Genomic DNA, 17,737 nt, shown 5'->3' on the forward strand with positions numbered 1-17,737 from the left:
GTTTATACCAGCCATTATAAGCCCAGAGCACTCCATTGTTTTCAAAGGAGCTCCCAACATTCCAATGTTATAATATCTCTGAAACTCTAAAAAAGGATTTCTTTTTGGCTTTCCTAGAATTAGGTTAGACCTTAGAAGCAGAAAATGAGGGTCTGACTGCTATGGATTAATAAAAGCAATCATATTAGAGTGAAATCTATTATTCACGCTTTTCATAACCATTGCTACTACCATATTATTTGTCTTTGTTGTAGTTACAATTCATATAATGTTCACTTGACTGGGATTTTTATGTTAAAATAAATACTTAAAATGTATCCTTTGTGTCTTTTGGGTTCCTCCACTTGTCCCCATAACATCTCATGTGATTGACTGTTCCCTAGAACACATCTCCCACAAATATTGCTCAGTGTGTTGTGGAATGGTAGCAGTAAAACTGGTTTTCTAATTAAGATTGGCACATTGACTAAGGGCCAAATGTAGGTGGCCCAATACGGGCTGGTAACGGTGAAATTCGTTAACTTTCACCATTACCGACCGGTATTTAGGCATTTGAGATGTAGGGAGGATTCGGTATTAAGGAACCAGTAAATACCGATTCCTTAATAACGATTCCTTATGGCCTTGCATTTAAGGAACCGGTAATACCGATTCTTTAAATGCAATGTAGGTAGCACTTAAAACAGTGCACCTCAGCCTTAAGGAATCGCTATTTACCACCAACTTGGAGTTGGTGGTAAATAGCGATTGCCTTTCAAAAAGCACTTTTTTGCTTTTTGAAATGTGCCATGTGGCACACATCCATGCCCTTAGGGCATGCATGTGTGCCACATGTACATTTCAGGGGTGCAACAGGGTGTCCTTTGGACACCCTGGCACCCTTGAAATACCTCCCAGTATTACCGATGTGTCTTCACATTCATTCCTATGGGCCTCCAAGCCCAAAGGAATGAATGCGTAGGTATTCGTTATTACCAAATCTCAATTACTGATTTGGTAATAACTAATATTAAGAATTTGGTATTTTTACAGAATTCTTACCTACATCTGAAATACCAATTCCTAAATACTGAATCGGTAAAATTCGGTATTTAGGAATTGGTATTTCCAAGTTACCTACATCTAGGCCTAAGTCCTTAGTGGCAGGGGGGGCTAGATAACCGGCCTCTGCATCTCTACAAAAATCTAGAGAAGGTATCACAAATTTTTATGATTGGCTTTGAGCTGGTTGCATATTTGGACGAAAAAGCACAGAGAGAGATCAACTCCTTTCGCGTCTCTGAACCTGGACTGAGAATTTGGGTCTTGAATTCATCCTATACAGACAGACCAGACCCACAAATTACAGTAACTTCTGGGAAAACATCCACCATCTTACAAGCCATACCTTGCGCAACAAATGGCAGATGCCATGGTGAGAAACCTTGTATATAAACAGCAACTTGAATGTGCCCCTAACATTTGATTGGTGCAGCACCTGATCTATTGTATTTTAGAGGCAATTACCTACTGGGAAACCCCTCAATTTTCCCAACACCATTTTATCTACAAAATAAAAAAACGAATTCCAAGATCTCACTGTCACAATAAGGAGCATAGCATCTTTTCAGCCTTTGCTCATTTGATCATGCAACATATTTATGTGCCCCTATACGCACCTCCACAGATCAAACAGATGGCGCTGAGAAGACCCGTCTCTGCGTCATCCATTTCTAGTGGTAGCAGCTGATTGGCAAAGGCGAAGACCAGGTCCGTCAGTGGCCCAAAGCCGGCATTGTGCATCTGAGTACGATTCAGCGTAAGCCCATCTGAGAAGGTCATTGTGTCCTGGTCAGGCGTATACCGTGTGCAGATTCGCAGAATCTAAAGATGGATACAGATAGAATCATTGCAAGTATAGGGGGGGGGGAAGCATAACTTGGGCAGCTGTGACTGCACATTAAACCTGTACAGCATGGTCTAGCATGACTCTGAGAAGTCGAAGCATACCTCTGAAGAACTTTTACTCGGCAAAACACACTCTGCACCTCAGAGGAGTGGAGCCACAACCCACATGCATCTCAGAGCCAGGAATCAGCACAACATAGAGAAGCCGCAGCTTGTTACAACTCAGTGGGGCCACTACTTAGCCATGCGGAGGTAGGCCTCAAATCAATACAATATGGTAGCAAAAAAGAAACATTTGATCAAATTTTAGAGTAAATGACTGGCTAGGACTTCGCTCTTGTGATATGCCTCAAAGCCAATGGCCACTGGGTGATTATTCTGTGACAGGCACTGTCAGGTGAAACTTTGGGCAGCCCATAAGTGCCAGGTGAGGAGGACCAAGATATTTTATGCATGTCCCCAGAGAGGCAAAATCTTAGTGTACACTTCCTGGCCATTTAAAATCAAGTAGGTTTTGTGCTTGCCTGATTCACTTTCCTGTACGGGTTTTCCATGGAAAGGTTCCTTTTGGTGACATTTGTGGAAAAATTAAGTGCACCTGTATTAGCAGGAGCTGCCCGATGCACCGCACCGCTCACATCTTAAACAACCAGTATTTTACAACACAAGTGAAATAGGGAAACCAGGCTTAAACATACCAGGATGTCGAGGCAGGCGGCTTTGAGGAGGGTGATTTGGTCGGCGATGGTGAGTGTGGTGAAGCCGGGTAGTTGTTTTGCAAACTCCACCGTCTTGATGATGCACTTGGTTGACAGTTCACTGAACTTGTCCCAGAGGTCGATGTCCAGAGACACCCGCTCTTCCGCACTGTTATTCTGAAAGGAAATCAAGCAGGGATAGATAGACGGTCAGCAGGCTTCAGAGACTAACTATGCAGGTACCAGGACGACAACAGGAAAGCAGGGAGGCATCAAAGGGTTAGAAGGATTACAGGAAAAGAGGAATGCTGAGCACAAAAAGTGTCTAATTTTCTAGGAAACGGCCCATGCCCGGTAAATGAGGCTGCCACAGTTGAATAATAGGTATTCGAATTCTGGAGGACTGTAATGAACATGGGCAGACAGGCAACACATATTGCACCCATCATGATCTGACAAGGACCCATCGTTAAAATTGTGGAACATGCTTAGTAAGGTTAAATATGGAAAGCCAACCATTCATTGTGCCAGTAGGACACTGAGCTAGCTTTAGTGGGCTTTTTTCTAAGCACACTTCGCAAAATATGACTAACTGGAATAGTTTTAAACGTTGCCAATACGGTTAAAATGGGCCGTGCTTTTTAAAGGCATGCACTGGAGTTTGAGCTGCTACACTTGTTCGGTAAAATCGAAAACATTCTTAGTGATAGGCACTCGTATTTTTGTATTATTGAGGAGATGCTATTAAGAAGGAGAGAAAACGTTACCTTTCCAAGATGGCAGCCACCTTTGTAAGCAAAAAAAGAGGCTTTACTAACCAAAGAATGGAGGGGCCAAGGGGTTTAATAAGCCAAGTATTCAGGCCGACTATGGGGAAATGGACGGTACAAATGGTGGCAGGGAAGAAACAAACAAAGCATATCAGTGAGGAAACAACCAGCGGGACAGCTTTAAGTGTCCAGAATGGGAACAGTGAGGAAGTGAAGAATGAGAACAAAGCGCCTAAAGCAAGGCTAGTGCTACAGCCAACTCACTGTAGTGTATTTCCCGAGCTGGCAGAGGGCTGGGAAGGTTTCCTGGTGAGCCTTGCGCACTTTCTCCACAAGATCCTCCACCTCCGGGGTGATGATGTAGCTCTCGGTGCACTCCTGCTTTGGGGCCTCCTGCTTCTTCTTCTTGTTCCGGTCGTTCCTAACGGCTGGAAAAAGCACTAGAATTACAAAGGCTTCACTCAGCGATCTGCTGATAGACGACAATGAAGAATAGCCCTTCCTCCCTGCCCTTTACAAGACCCCCCTTCGCACATTTAACTAAACGACGACATGAAAGAAGGACAAAAGAACAGATGTGAAACTGCAGGACGAGTCTTGGTCCGGAAAAGGAGATGGGGTTGAACAGACCAATCTTATGCGCGTTGAATTTTTAAGTTTCATGCAGTTCAACTACAGCGTGCAGCATTTTTACACCCAATTAAACATACTGGACATTTTTTTAATAAGCAAACACGCACATTTTGTTTTGGAAAAGAAAAAAGTTTTAAATAATACCTGATCTTGAAATAGTACAAACTAAATTAAAACATTAAAGGATTCTGTCACGCACAAGAGTCAGGCATCTCGTTACTTCAGACCAAGTGCCTGTTGCATGCAGTGATTTCCTTAATAATACGCACACCCACACATCCGCGCTAGTGCACAGTCAGGCCCAAGTTGTTCCCGCTTGTGTTTTTTCATAAACCACCCACAAAAGGTAACCTACTCTCGGCTGCATCCCCAGCAGCCCATACAGCCGTAGGGGGCCAAATCTACCTACTTAGGATGCCGCCCACAGGGAGGCCCGAGAGGACTGCCAGGGCTTTAAGTGGGATGAAAAAACTGGGGGGGGGGTCTCTCAAAGGGGCGTGGCCAGTGTAATTAGGGGCGTGCCTTTAAAACACGCTAAAAATCTGTGTTTAGCATAGTGTGCCGCCCAACTTGTATTTTGCTGTTTCTGTCATTGCATCCAGATATGTGATTACAACAAGTAACATCATACCTACAACAAGACAGGACTATTGGCTTTGTCAATGGTTATTAGTTGCATAAAATAAATATGTTGCAACTATGGCTTGTTACATATAATATTGAAAACGCTTCCAATTAAAACTCTGGTGACCCTACCACAATGTTGCTGCTCCTGAGTTTCAAAAGGAGAAGAGAAATCCAGAAAGAAAATGACTCTTTTTAAAGGATTTCCCTTCCCCTACAACGGTCTCCTGGCATGACGTTATGCCGTAACTTCTCCACTAGTGAGAAGTGAGCAGTGCGGGCACGCGCACATCTATGTGCTTGCTGTCTCGAAATGGGTCTCTATCGGGCTGTTTTGCGCCATGGCACTTTTTTTCCTGACTGCAAAGTGCTGTCACTGCAGTCCTAAAAAAAACCGGACCACCTGTGCCAGGGCTCAAAACAGAGCCCGATAGAGACCCGTTTCCAGGCCCCCTTTAAAAAACTGCCGGTGCTCAGACCCCTTGAGACCCGGCCCACTTAAAGCCCTGGCTGTAGTGCCGCTCGTTACTGAGCGAGATCGTATTCGCTCACGCAGCTCAGTGGTGACTGGTCAGTAGTCGTCTGAATCAAGGTGGTACTGCCTTATAACACGCGAGAGAGCTACCCAATACGTGTGTTTTTTGCGCAAAAGGAGTATAGTGAATCAATTAATTAAAAATATAGTTTCTATTGTGATTAGTCTTGTGCTTTTAAGAAAAACTGCATGCATTTACTCCAGTTACTTTGTGATATATTCATTCCCATTAGGTGTGATCATTAGTGGGGCTATTTGGTTTCTGGTAAACGATTGGTGACACAGATGGGATGGTGGAGATTAGGTAATGTTAGTTTACAGGTATAGGCAGGGCCACTGGAATTATGCAGCAGGAAAGGGCCAAATTATGGGGCTGGTTTGAGTAAATTATACAGCTAGAAAAAGGCAAATTATGCGGCCTAATGCAGCACATTTTGTAGTAGTTTAACTTCATTATTTAGTCATTTCTAAACTTGGCAACACTGTCCGGGCATTGATTGCCCCTCATTAGTACCAGTGACTCAAATATAGCAATAAGCAACAGAAAGGTAACCATTCCAGTTTTGTAAAGGGCCTTCCAGCATGCGGCAACACTTGTCGCTATATTTTTTGTAACTTTTGAACAATTTGAGCTTAAAACAACATTTTTTTGGTTAGAATCTGCAGACTATGTAGCAGATGATAGATTAAGTGGCAAATCTATAACTATGCGAAAATCGCCACAATCACATAATTCTAGTGGCTCTTGGTATAGGGTTTTAAAGAGGAGAGATTGTGATCTATGAAATGAGGTATCAGCCAATTTCAGAATTACAATAAGAAGGATTAAGGCACTAACAAGACTTTGAGGAGGCTATCCTCAGATATAGAAGGCATGCAGAGGATGGAAGGTTAGAAGAGTAACTGAAGAAAGAAAAGCGAGGAATCCAACAAGTAAATCATGGTCAATTTTTCATGCAGGGTTTTAGCAATGTAGCTGGGTTTGTGGGATCTTTCTGAGATTGCAAGCAGTCAAGTGTTGTAAACTATTGAAAGAAGGATGTACGCTGTATAAAGAAACATTATAAACAGAGCTCCATATCCGGGGGATAAGGGAGCAGCATAACCTTGTGATTCTGAGTGTACACACCATTTAAAGAAACATTAAAAGCGCTAGCCTATTGTGTGACAAGCCTAGGGCAGCCCTTTTAAACAGTCTGTTGTATCCCACCCTGGGTACAGGGTTTGTACACTGCACAAGGGGATTTGGCGCAGAAAAAAAGTCTCACTATTCCATAAATAAAGGTTTCCCCTCGCTCACTAAATAAGAATTATTTGGCACTGGCCGAGTGTCTCGTCAATGCGCAGTCACATTTATACTCAGTTTTATCACCTAATCCCATGCAAATGTATGTTGTATGTGTTAGTGTATGTGGCTATTGTAGTATATGCATTGTACTTATTATAAATGTTACACTGAGGTATATGTTTCTAAATCTCCATATGAAGTGTGAAAGGTCTGGAGATCATACAAAGAACACGAAAGCTCTATCACAAACAGCTAGAAAGAGGATACAGACAAGCTTTAGTTGTCCAATGCTACCTTCTGGGGCTGCATAAAACCACAACCATTTCATCATAAACAAACTTTCATAGTAATGGATTCCCAAACTGCTACTTCTTCAAAAGAAGGTTGTGCAAGCAGTGCAACATTACACAACACCTTGGTTTCATCTCTTGCTACAGCAGCTGGCACTAGAACATAGGAAGTGGGGCGGATTTCTGTGGAGCCATGTATTGCGCAGAGTGAATCATCAGTAGAGGAAAGACCTGCACAACGACAAAATCTGTCCCCAAGTAAACATTGCCCCCTTATGTTTAATAGGTGGTGGCATCATCTTTGCTATATGTTTGGGGTCATACTGTGTGAACTCTTTAGGCTACAGTTCTCTTCCAGGGGATACTCATTAATAGTCATGAGCACTGAATAATCTCCGCCCATGAACGGGAACCCGGAACACATAACAATATTACATAGTACTAAACAAATTATACACATATATATGTATAAACCAATAATATGCAGCCCAACATAACACATAGGCTAATAACGCCATCATTACATATTTTCTGCAGTATGAAAATAAACTATATAAACAATGCAATAAACAGGCATGAGCCTAAAAAGCATTCCATAATCAGCAAAAAACCTTTTATTTCATCAAAGAATTTGTAATAAAAGGCAATTAGCCTAAGAAGGCTGCATACAGAAAAACTATCCCTGTACAGAAAATCAGACTGACACCTCGCCTTTAAGGCCTCCAGGGGAACTCTGGGAAGAAGATGTCCAAAACAGATCCTCATTCTGTTTGTGTGGTTTGTCTGCCTTCCACACATGATGTGGAAAAATGTTACCATTGCCTCAAGCTTTCTAGCAGAACGTTGAAGGAAAGAGAAAAGGTTTGGCTTTTGGGGCTTATGGAGAGAGAAGGACGTCGTGAAAAGGGGGCAAAGAGTGTATTGTCATCTGCAAGGTCCCCTTCTCAGTCAAAACGTCGAAGATCTGCTTCTCCTGAAGGTAAAAGCAAGAAAAAACGACATCAGGAAGCGTCGACGTCGAAGAAAGTAAGTAAGTGTGACGTCGAAATCAAGATCACCGTCTACGTCGAGACCAGAGAAAACTGCATCGACGTCGAGGCATAAGTCGGCGTCGAAGCGGAGATAGAGGTCACCGTCGAGAAGCGTATCGACGTCGATACATCTGGTGTCGGTTGCTGTGAGGACGACGTCGAGAGCAAGGCGTTAGACGTCGAGAGAGAGAGAGTGCGGTCGACATCAAGAGGAAGAGTGAGATCGACGTCGAGAGACGAAGGTACGACGTCGAGACCTGAAAAGAGAAGATGATCCAGATCGCCGTCGAGACATGGTTCGACGTCGAGGCATGCCTCGGGCTCGAGGCTTGAGAAAGTCCAGTCGGCGTCGAGAAAATGTCCGACGTCGAGGAAGTCGAGGCCTCCGCCACCTGTCTCACGGGCGGCGACGAGGCATTCTAGATCTGCCTCTCGGACCGCTCATAGGTCTTTGTCGAGGTCTGAATCAGCTTCGAGGGTGCTGGATGACCCTCCAAGGTCTGCTTCACACGGCCTGCAGTCAAGGGCATCGGTGGACAGATCTCCAGTGGTCGGAGCCTCGCCACACCAAGATTCTTCAGTGGTGGCGCATTCTGACTCGATGTCAAGAAAGTCAGGTCAGGAGAAAGACAGTTGGTTTCCAGAGAGGTGCAGTCTCCAGCTTCTGGGTCTCCACATTAAATTCGGAGTTCTTCCTCATCTGCTTCTTCCTCTTCACTGGGAATGCAAATTGTGCAGGTTTCCCCGGAGGGCTCTCCGGTGCGTAAAACACCACCTGCACGTATGTCTCCAAGATGGCTAGAGAGCATCCGTCATTGGAAAATGCAGCCAAGGCCTAATCAAAGACCACTTACTATGGAGGCTTCGAGACCACCGGCTGGTGGGTCTCCAAGGAGATCCAGATCTCCAGTGAGAAGGCGTTCGCGCTCTAGGGAGCGCAGTAGGCATCGATCTACTACCCCTGAGAGAAGACATAGATCTCCTGCTTCTTCCTCTCCAACAAGGTCTTCTTACAGAGACTATTCGCCCACGATCTCATCAACGCCACCCTCTAGGGTTTCGCCTGTGGATGATTTAGGAACCTTCAATGAAGTATTGTGTCGTGGGGCTAGCAAATTCAACATTACTATGACAGTGCCTCAGGTGAAGTCTTCTGTCACATTTGAGACTTTACATCATAAGTCCTCTGCTAGGCCTCTTCTTCCACTGGTGCCTGGTTTGTTGGAACCGGCAATGAAGACATTCTTGACGCCAGCGACAGTGGGATAAGGGCCCTCAAGAATTGCGAAAAAATATAAGGCACCTGCTCAAGACCCCCTGTTCCTGCGCACAGATCCGCCACCAGATTCACTCATAGTGGCGGCAGCCAGGAAGGCCCATTCGGCTACGTCTGTCTCATCTGCTCCACCGGAGAAAGACAGTAAAAATATGGATTCCTTGGGCCAAAAGATGTGTAACACAGCTGGTTCTGTCATGAGAGTGGCCAGTGCGGAGGCTTTGCTGGGTCGCTATGATCGCCTGTTATGGGACTCTATGGCGACGTTTGCGGAAAGACTTCCAAAGGAAGATGAGAAAGATTTCCTGGGGATTGTTGAAAGATTTCCTGGAGATTGTTGAAGGTGGATTGGTGGCAAATCAAAGTATAAGTGCGGCTGCGGATTCGGCTGATCTTGCAGCGCACGGTTATGCCCACGGCATATGCTTCAGAAGATCGGCTTGGCTACGTCTCACGGGTCTTAAGCCGGATGCCCAAAGAAAAATAGTTAATCTACCCTTCAACGGGTCGACATTATTTGGATCTCATGCGGATGATGAGATGTCCAAGATGAAGTCGGAGCGGGACACTCTGAAGGCAGTGGGCCTGGAGTAGAAGAAAGACTTCCGCCGCTTTCTAATTTTCGTCCTTACGACAAGAGGTCGTTTCAGCAACATGGGCAATCGTCAAACTGGTCTTCGCAAAATCAAGGCCAGAACCAACAGAGGTCTCAGTTTCAACAGCGCAGACCTGGGCGAGGCAGGGGAGGAAACAGACAACAGTCCTCTGCTGCAAAACAGCCTCAGAAGCAATGAGAAGAAACTTCCTCCGCAGCCGTGGTCCACTCCGGTAGGAGGAAGCATTGCGTCATACTTGGGATGAGTGGAGAAGATTAACAAAAGACAGGTGGGTCAACGGCATCATCCAAAATGGCTACCTCCTAAAATTCAAGAAACCTCCTCCCATTATCATTCCGAAGACAATGTTTCATCACAATCTAAAGCTTTTGCAAAAAGAAGCAAACATCCTTCTGTGCAAGAAAGCAATAGAGAAAGTTCCTCATCCACAGCTAAACCAAGGTCTGTACTCCAGTTTTTTTCCTGGTGAAAAAGAAAGGTCCTAAAGCAGAATTCAGGCCCATACTGGATCTGAGACTGTTGAACAGATTCATTCGAAAGGAGAAGTTTCGAATGTTAGCGCTCCATCAAATATTCCCTCAGTTACATCAGGGGGACTGGATGTGTTCCATCGACCTGAAGGATGCATATTTTCATGTTCCAAACTCCAAAAGGCATCGCAGATTTCTCAGGTTTCAAGTGTCTGTTCATCACTACCAGTATGCAGTACTTCCATTCGGGCTAAAGTCAGCTCCCCGAACGTTTTCTAAGTGTATGGCGGTGGTTGCTGCCTTCCTTCGGAAACAGAATTTTCATTTATCCTTACTTGGACGACTGGCTCCTAAAAAGTTCATCCCCATCTCTGTTGGAAGATCATCTGTCCATATGTCTTCATCTCATGCACAAGTTGGGTCTCCAGGTCAATGTCAAGAAATCGATTATGAACCCTACTCAGCGGATCCACTGCCTGGGAGCTCTTCTGGACACAGAAAGAGAACGTGTGTCCTTCGGAGGAGAGGTGGTTATCAATCAGGTCAGTGTCAACTGCTTCATCAATCCACTTATCCGACAGTTCGTCAATTATCTTCTCTTCTGGGATCCATGGCATTGTGCATCTTCATACTTCCAAACGCAAGATTGCACATGCGTCCTCTGCAACAGTGTCTAGAGGATCAGTGGAGTCAGACGACGGGATGCTGGGAGGATCGAATTCTTCTTCATCAGTCCGCCAAGGACTCCATCAGGTGGTGGATGAAGAGATCACACTTGATGAGGTGTTCCGTTTCATCAAGACCCTCCTGTTTAGACTCTGATCACAGACGCTTCACTCCAGGGTTGGGGTGCTCATATGGGCCCTCTGCAAGTACAAGGGCTATGGTCCGACTCCGAGAAGGGCTATCACATCAACCTGCTGGAGCTACGGCTTGTTCATATAGCCCTCAAGTCCCTGTTTCCATCATTCCAGTCTCGGTCCCTCCTGGTGCAAACAGACAATACAACGACAATGTATTATTTAAAGAAGCAGGGGGGTACCCGGTCCAGGACTATGACCATAGAAGCCCAGAACATCTGGAATTGGTTACTAGCGAGAGACTTGTTGATAACAGCTGTGCATCTGCCGGGAACTCTCAACTCGCAGGCGGATTTCCTAAGCAGAGACTTCGTCGAGGCTCACGATTGGGTTCTCAACTAGGAAGTCACAAACAGTATATTCCAGGCATGGGGACACCAGATATCGATCTGTTGGCAGACGCGGAAAACGCAAAATGCCCCGTCTTCACGTCCAGGTTTCCCCAGAACGGGTCTCAAGGGAATGCCCTTTTGATAGACTGGTGTCAGAACTTACTGTACGCTTTTCCACCGACCCCGTTGATACCAACAGTAATCAACAGGATGTACAGAACCGACTCCAGGATGATTCCGATTGCCCCCGAGTGGCCACGCCAATGGTGGTTTCCAGATCTCTTTCAGTTGTCGGAAGTGCCACACAGGATATTGCCGTGTCGCCCGGATCTTCTGTCCAAGCAGAAGGGGAGAGTGTTCCACCCCAATCTGTCCTCCCTGCGCCTGGCAGCATGGCTCCTAAAGTCATCCAGTATGGAGACTTGCAGTTGAATTCTGACTGTATGCACATCCTTAAGGAGGCGAAACGGCCTTCTACAAGGTCACGCCAATGGTGGTTTCCAGATCTCTTTCAGTTGTCGGAAGTGCCACACAGGATATTGCCGTGTCGCCCGTATCTTCTGTCCAAGCAGAAGGGGAGAGTGTTCCACCCCAATCTGTCCTCCCTGCGCCTGGCAGCATGGCTCCTAAAGTCATCCAGTATGGAGACTTGCAGTTGAATTCTGACTGTATGCACATCCTTAGGAGGCGAAACGGCCTTCTACAAGGAAATCCTATGGATTTAAGTGGAAACAATTTTATCTGTGGTGTGAGAGTAATGGTTTTGATCCTATCCATGGTCAGGAACAGGTGATTTTGCCCTATCTCTTACACTTAGCAAGATCTGGTCTTCAATTTAATTCTATTAAAGTCCACCTTGCTGCGATCACAGCCTACAGAAAATCGCCTACTCAGGCCTCCTTCTTTAGGATGCCTGTAGTAAAGGATTTTCTGGAAGGTTTGAGAAAGGTGTATCTGCCAGTCAGGTCTCCTTCTCCACCGTGAGCGCTTAATGTGGTGTTAACTAAGTTAATGGGTGCTCCTTTTGAACATATACATATTACTTCCTTGCAACACTTAAATTGGAAGGTAGCGTTCCTGGTAGCTATTACTTCTGCTCGTAGAGTGAGCGCGATTCAGGCTGTGTGTTGCAAAGAACCGTTTACTGTGTTTCATTCTAATAGATTGGTACTCAGGACACATCCTGCTTTTCTGCCCAAGGTAGTGTCAGATTTTCATATTAATCAGGCCATAACCTTGCCTACCTTTTTCCCAAATCCTACCGGTCCTGCTGAAAGAGCTCTTCACTCCTTAGATCTGAAGAGGGTCCTTAAGTTTTACTTGGATAGAACAAAGACTTTGAGACAATCAGACCGTTTGTTCATTAACTATGGTCCTTTTAATACAGGCTCTGGAGCATCTAAGAGGTTCATTGCTAGATGGATTGTTTCTTGTATTCTTCTAGCTTATCAGTTGTCAAATAGGTCTTTGTCAGTAAGACCAAAGGCGCATTCTACAAGAGGGAAAGCTTCTACCATAGCTCTCCTTAGAAATGTTTCTATGGCATAAATTTGTAAGGCAGCTACTTGGCGTTCAGTGCATACTTTTACTCACCATTATTGCCTTGACTCAGACACACAGGCAGATGCACAAGTTGGGCAAGCATCTCTCAGAAATGTATTTGCTAATTCTAGCTGAGATCTGTGTGTTACAGCTGTTATTATTTTTTCTGTTCGCCCGCGTTTTGTGGGTACGAGCTTGCTACTCTATTCAGTGCTTATGACTATTAATGAGTATCCCCTAGAAGAGCAGGATTAGTTACTTACCTGTAATCCTAGTTCTCTTCCAGGGGTATACTCAATAAAGTCATAAGCACCCTCCCGCCTCCCAGGCTTTATCTTAGCTTTATGGTTTTTTGAATATAGTAATAATGTATTTCTGGATGCAGATACCTGCTAAGTTTACTGTACCGTACAAAAGAACTGACCTAACTGTCACCTGTGGTGCATGATGGGAACAGAGTTCCCCTGGAGGCCTTAAAGGCAAAGTGTTCAGATTCTCTGAGGCCTTAAAGGCGAGGTGTCAGTCTGATTTTCTGTACAGGGATAGTTTTTCTGTATGCAGCCTTCTTAGGCTAATTGCCTTTTATTACAAATTCTTTGATGAAAATAAAAGGTTTTTTGCAGATTATGGAATGCTTTTTAGGCTCATGCCTGTTTATTGCATTGTTTATATAGTTTATTTTCATACTGCAGAAAATATGTAAAGATGGCTTTATTAGCCTATGGGTTATGTTGGGCTGCATATTCTTGGTTTATACATATATATGTGTATAATTTGTTTAGTACTATGTACTATTGTTATATATTTACACATATATATATTTTATTATGTGTTCCGGGTTCCCGCTCATGGGCGGAGATTATTCAGTGCTTATGACTTTAATGAGTATACCCCTGGAAGAGAACTAGGATTACAGGTAAGTAACGAATAGTTTTCTTACCTGTCGGTGTAGTTTTGCAGCTTGAAGATCTTTCTGGATTCACTATGCTGTGCATTATTCCGCGGTCTTGTGGTTGGGTCCGGATTCGTAGTCTTTTCTTTGTTTTTTTTTTTTTTTTCTCTTTGCCCAGGTGGGCGTCGGCGTCACACCCCCTTTGGGTGTATTTCCGGTGACGTCGGCATGCTTCCTGCGGAAGCTCCCACTCTTGGGCGCCATCTTCGGGTTCTTTTTTTCCGTGTTTCTTTCGTTTCCGAAGTAATGGCAATGTTCTTCTTAGTTTGTATTTACCGCTTTGTATTTTCAAAGTCTATTCTTTAGTTAACCACCTCTTCTCTCTCCAGCCTCATCTTTCTGGCGGAGGCGGGTGGGTTCGCTAGTGAATCCAGAAAGATCTTCAAGCTGCAAAACTACACCGACAGGTAAGAAAACTATTCGTTTTGCAGCGTGAATCTTTCTGGATTCACTATGCTGTGCATAGATTTTGTAGCGGTTTCTCATCTCTGTGGCGGCTGGGTGGAAGATGAGCGTTGGGTGTTGAATATGTGCTGTAGCACCTTCTGTCCCACTTGAGCTTCCTTGTTCATTTGTATGTCCACACAGTAGTGCTTCGTGAACGTGTGCACCGAAGCCCATGTTGCCGCCAGGCATATGTCCTCTATGGGTGTGTTAGCCAGGAAGGCTATTGTAGCGCCCTTCTTCCTGGTGGAGTGGGCACGTGTCCCCTCAGCCAGTTCCTGTCCTGCCCGTTTGTGGCAGAGTTGGATTGTTTGTGCGATCCATCGTGCAATGGTCCTTTTGGTTACTGCTTTGCCCATGAAGCTGTTTGCGAAGGACACAAAAAACTGTTTCGTTTTCCTGTGCCCCTTTGTCCTTTCAATGTAGTGCATGACTGCCCTTCTGGCGTCCAGGGTGTGCAGAGCTCTCTCTGCGCTGGTTGTGGGTTTTTGGAAAAAACTCGGTATCTGTATAGACTGGTTCATGTGAAAATTGGATACCACCTTCGGCATGAAGTGTGGGTCAGTCCTCATCACAACTCTATCGTTGTGTATTTGTATGTATGGTTCTTGTAGCGTCAGCGCTTGAAGCTCGCTTACTCTGCGTAAGGACGTTATCGCAACCAGGAAGGCTGTTTTCATAGTTAGCATCTTTAGGGAGGCCTTGTGAAGTGGTTCAAAGGGCTCTTTCATGAGTTCCGTTAGGACTGTGTTCAAGTTCCATGCAGGTGGCGGCACCCGCTTGGGTGGTGCGATCCTTTTCGCTCCTTCTAGGAATCTCTTCACCACCTGTGATGTGAAGAAGCTCCTGCACGTTTCTCCCCTTGTGTAGGCTACTATCGCTGCCAAGTGAACTCTTAACGAGAATGAGCTAAGGTTCTTCTCCAGTAAGTGCGTCAGGTACCTTAGCACTGTGGAGTCCCTCTTCATCTTATTGTGGAGTCTTTCCTGTCTGCACCATATTGTGAATCTTTTCCATTTCGCAACGTAGCACTTTCGAGTGCTGGGCCTTCGTGCCTCCCGAAGTACCCTCAGGGTGCTTTCTGGTAGTCTCAAATGTGCGAACTCTATGTCCTCAGGAGCCACGCTACTAGGCTCATGCTCTCTGGCTCTGGATGCAGTACCTCTCCGTTCTGCATGGACAGTAGATCTTTCCTCCTGCTGAATCTGTGGGGTGCACACTGTGTCATCTCCATGATCTGCGAGTACCAGGTCTGCCTCGCCCACTGCGGTGCGACCAGTATCAGTGTCATGTTGCTCGCTCTGCACTTGCTCAGTACTCTGTGCATCAGTGGTATCGGGGGAAAGGCGTAGGCAAATGTCCTTGACCAATCTATCCATAGGGCATTCCCCAGTGTCCCCTCCTCGGGCTGCCTGGATGCGAAGTTTTGGCATTTTGCATTCTGGCGTGTGGCAAACAGGTCCACCGATGGTGTCCCCCACCTGTCGAACAGGTATCTTGTCTCCTGAGCATTGAGCTCCCACTCGTGGGATGCCGATGTCTGCCTGCTGAGCCAATCGGCTTGTATGTTGTCCTTCCCTGGTAGGTGTATGGCTAGCAGGTCTATCTTGAGAGGGATGGCCCATCTCCATATCTCCTGCGCCAGCGTTGAAAGCGGTGCGGACTGTGTGCCCCCCTGCTTGTTGATGTAGAACATCGCAGTGGTGTTGTCTGTTTGTATCAATACCTTGTGCTTGTACAGTCTTGTTTGAAAGGCCTTCAGTGCAAGGAAGATTGTCTTCAATTCTAAGTAATTGATGTGCTTTGTGGCATCCGTCGGTGTCCACAGTCCCCTCACCTTGAGCTCCTCCATGTGAGCGCCCCATCCCTTCAGGGATGCGTCTGTGGTGATGGTCACTGTTGGCGTTGGGGGCGTTAGAGGCTTTCCCCTTGCTATGTTCTCCATGGTCCACCATGTCATCTCCTTCTGCACTGCGTGCGTTACAACCACTAGATCCTCCCAACTGCCTGTAGCTTGTGACCATTGCTCCTGTAGCCATTCTTGAATGGGTCTCATGTGGAGTCGTACATTCGGTACCAGGTGGATGCATGATGCCATCATCCCCATGATCTTGCTCGCCGTCCTCACTGTCCGAGCTTGTCCCTTCCGGTAGAGGCGAGTTTCCTTCACCAGCGCCCTCGCCCTCTTCTCGCTGGGGAACACCTTGCCCTGTAAGGTGTTGATCTGTGCTCCCAGGAAGATCTTCACTTGTTCCGGCTCCATTGATGATTTCTTCCAATGGATGGAGAACCCCAGGTTTATGAGCGTGCTGGTCACTGTATGTGCGTGCAGCTTGCATTTCTGGTATGAGTTTGCTTTCACCAGCCAGTCGTCCAGGTAAGGGTATACATGTATTCCCTGCCTTCTTAGGTGCGCTGCGACTGCTGCGAGGCACTTTGTGAAAACTCTTGGTGCCGATTTTAGACCGAAGGCCAGTGTCGTGAACTGGTAGTGGCTTTCTCCGACGGTGAACCTGAGCATGTGCTTGTGCTTCCTGTTCATTGGGATGTGCAGGTATGCGTCTTTGAGGTCTATAGTGACCATGAAGTCCCCGGTCTGCAACTGTGGGAGCACCTCTTGCAGGGAGGTCATTTTGAATTTTTGCGTTCTTATGAATTTGTTCACGAACCGTAAATCGAGAATGGGCCTCATTGTCTCGTCTACTTTTGGTACCAGGAAGTATGTTGAGTATACTCCTGTGTTTCTTTCCTTGAAGGGTACCCTTTCTATGGCCTGCTTCTGCAGGAGTTCTTTTGCTTCTTCCTGAAGGCACTGCAGCTGCTTGCTTGCTAGCGGCTTTCTTCTTGGTTTTCTGCTTGTTGGCCTCGCCTCCAACTCTATGCAGTATCCGAATTGGATAATGTTGAGGATCCATTTGTCTGATGTGATTCCTCTCCACTCCTGGAGGTGGAATCTTAATCTTCCTCCCACTGGTGTCCTGTGGTCGTAGGTGTCTAGTTTGTCTTGACCCATCTGTACGTGCTGCCCCCTGGGATCTTTTTTGTGGGTGGGCACACGGATTTTTTTGAAGTCACTTGGAGGTGGGCTGCTGGCCCCCTCTTCTATTTTGTCCCCGTCCATTTCTCCCTCGAAAGGACTGGCCTCTTTGTTGGTACTGCCAGGGCTGTTTCTGATGGCCCTGCTGACCCTGCGAGTCTGCCTGGTGCGTTTGCTGGAAAGCCTGGTGTGATGTACCTGGCTGGTTTCCGCCTCTTCCGCCGGGCCTCCGTGACGGGGTGCCCCTCTTGTTCCCTCTGAACTGCAATGCTCCCATGGATCTTGCTGTTTCGTTATCCTTCTTAAGTTGGCTGAGTTGCTCATCAACTGTTTGTCCGAAAAGCGTACTGCCGTTGAATGGTGTGTTCAGGATGCTGTGTTGCACCTCCGGTTTGAAACCGGATATCCTGAGCCAGGCGTGTCTCCTTTCCGTGACGCCCATCATCATGAG

General features: G+C 46.1%; 1 protein-coding gene across 6 annotated transcripts in view; it reads right to left on the bottom strand.

The window, feature by feature from the left end:
- The window catches only part of RARA (retinoic acid receptor alpha), a 400,739-nt gene that overhangs the window by 9,903 nt on the left and 373,099 nt on the right, over nt 1-17,737 (bottom strand). For 3 of the 6 annotated variants that reach the window (XM_078645522.1, XM_078645523.1, XM_078645524.1), the window contains 3 exons: nt 3,620-3,783; nt 2,586-2,762; nt 1,659-1,863 (listed from right to left, as the gene is read on the bottom strand). In XM_078645522.1, the coding sequence (XP_078501648.1) occupies nt 1,659-1,863; nt 2,586-2,762; nt 3,620-3,783 (546 nt within the window). Of the gene's footprint in view, nt 1-1,658; nt 1,864-2,585; nt 2,763-3,619; nt 3,796-17,737 lie in introns of all 6 variants that reach the window. The other 3 variants (XM_078645520.1, XM_078645521.1, XM_078645525.1) reach the window with 1 other exon arrangement.

The sequence above is a fragment of the Lissotriton helveticus genome, chromosome 5_1, assembly GCF_964261635.1.
Source record: "Lissotriton helveticus chromosome 5_1, aLisHel1.1, whole genome shotgun sequence".
NCBI lineage: Eukaryota > Metazoa > Chordata > Amphibia > Caudata > Salamandridae > Lissotriton > Lissotriton helveticus.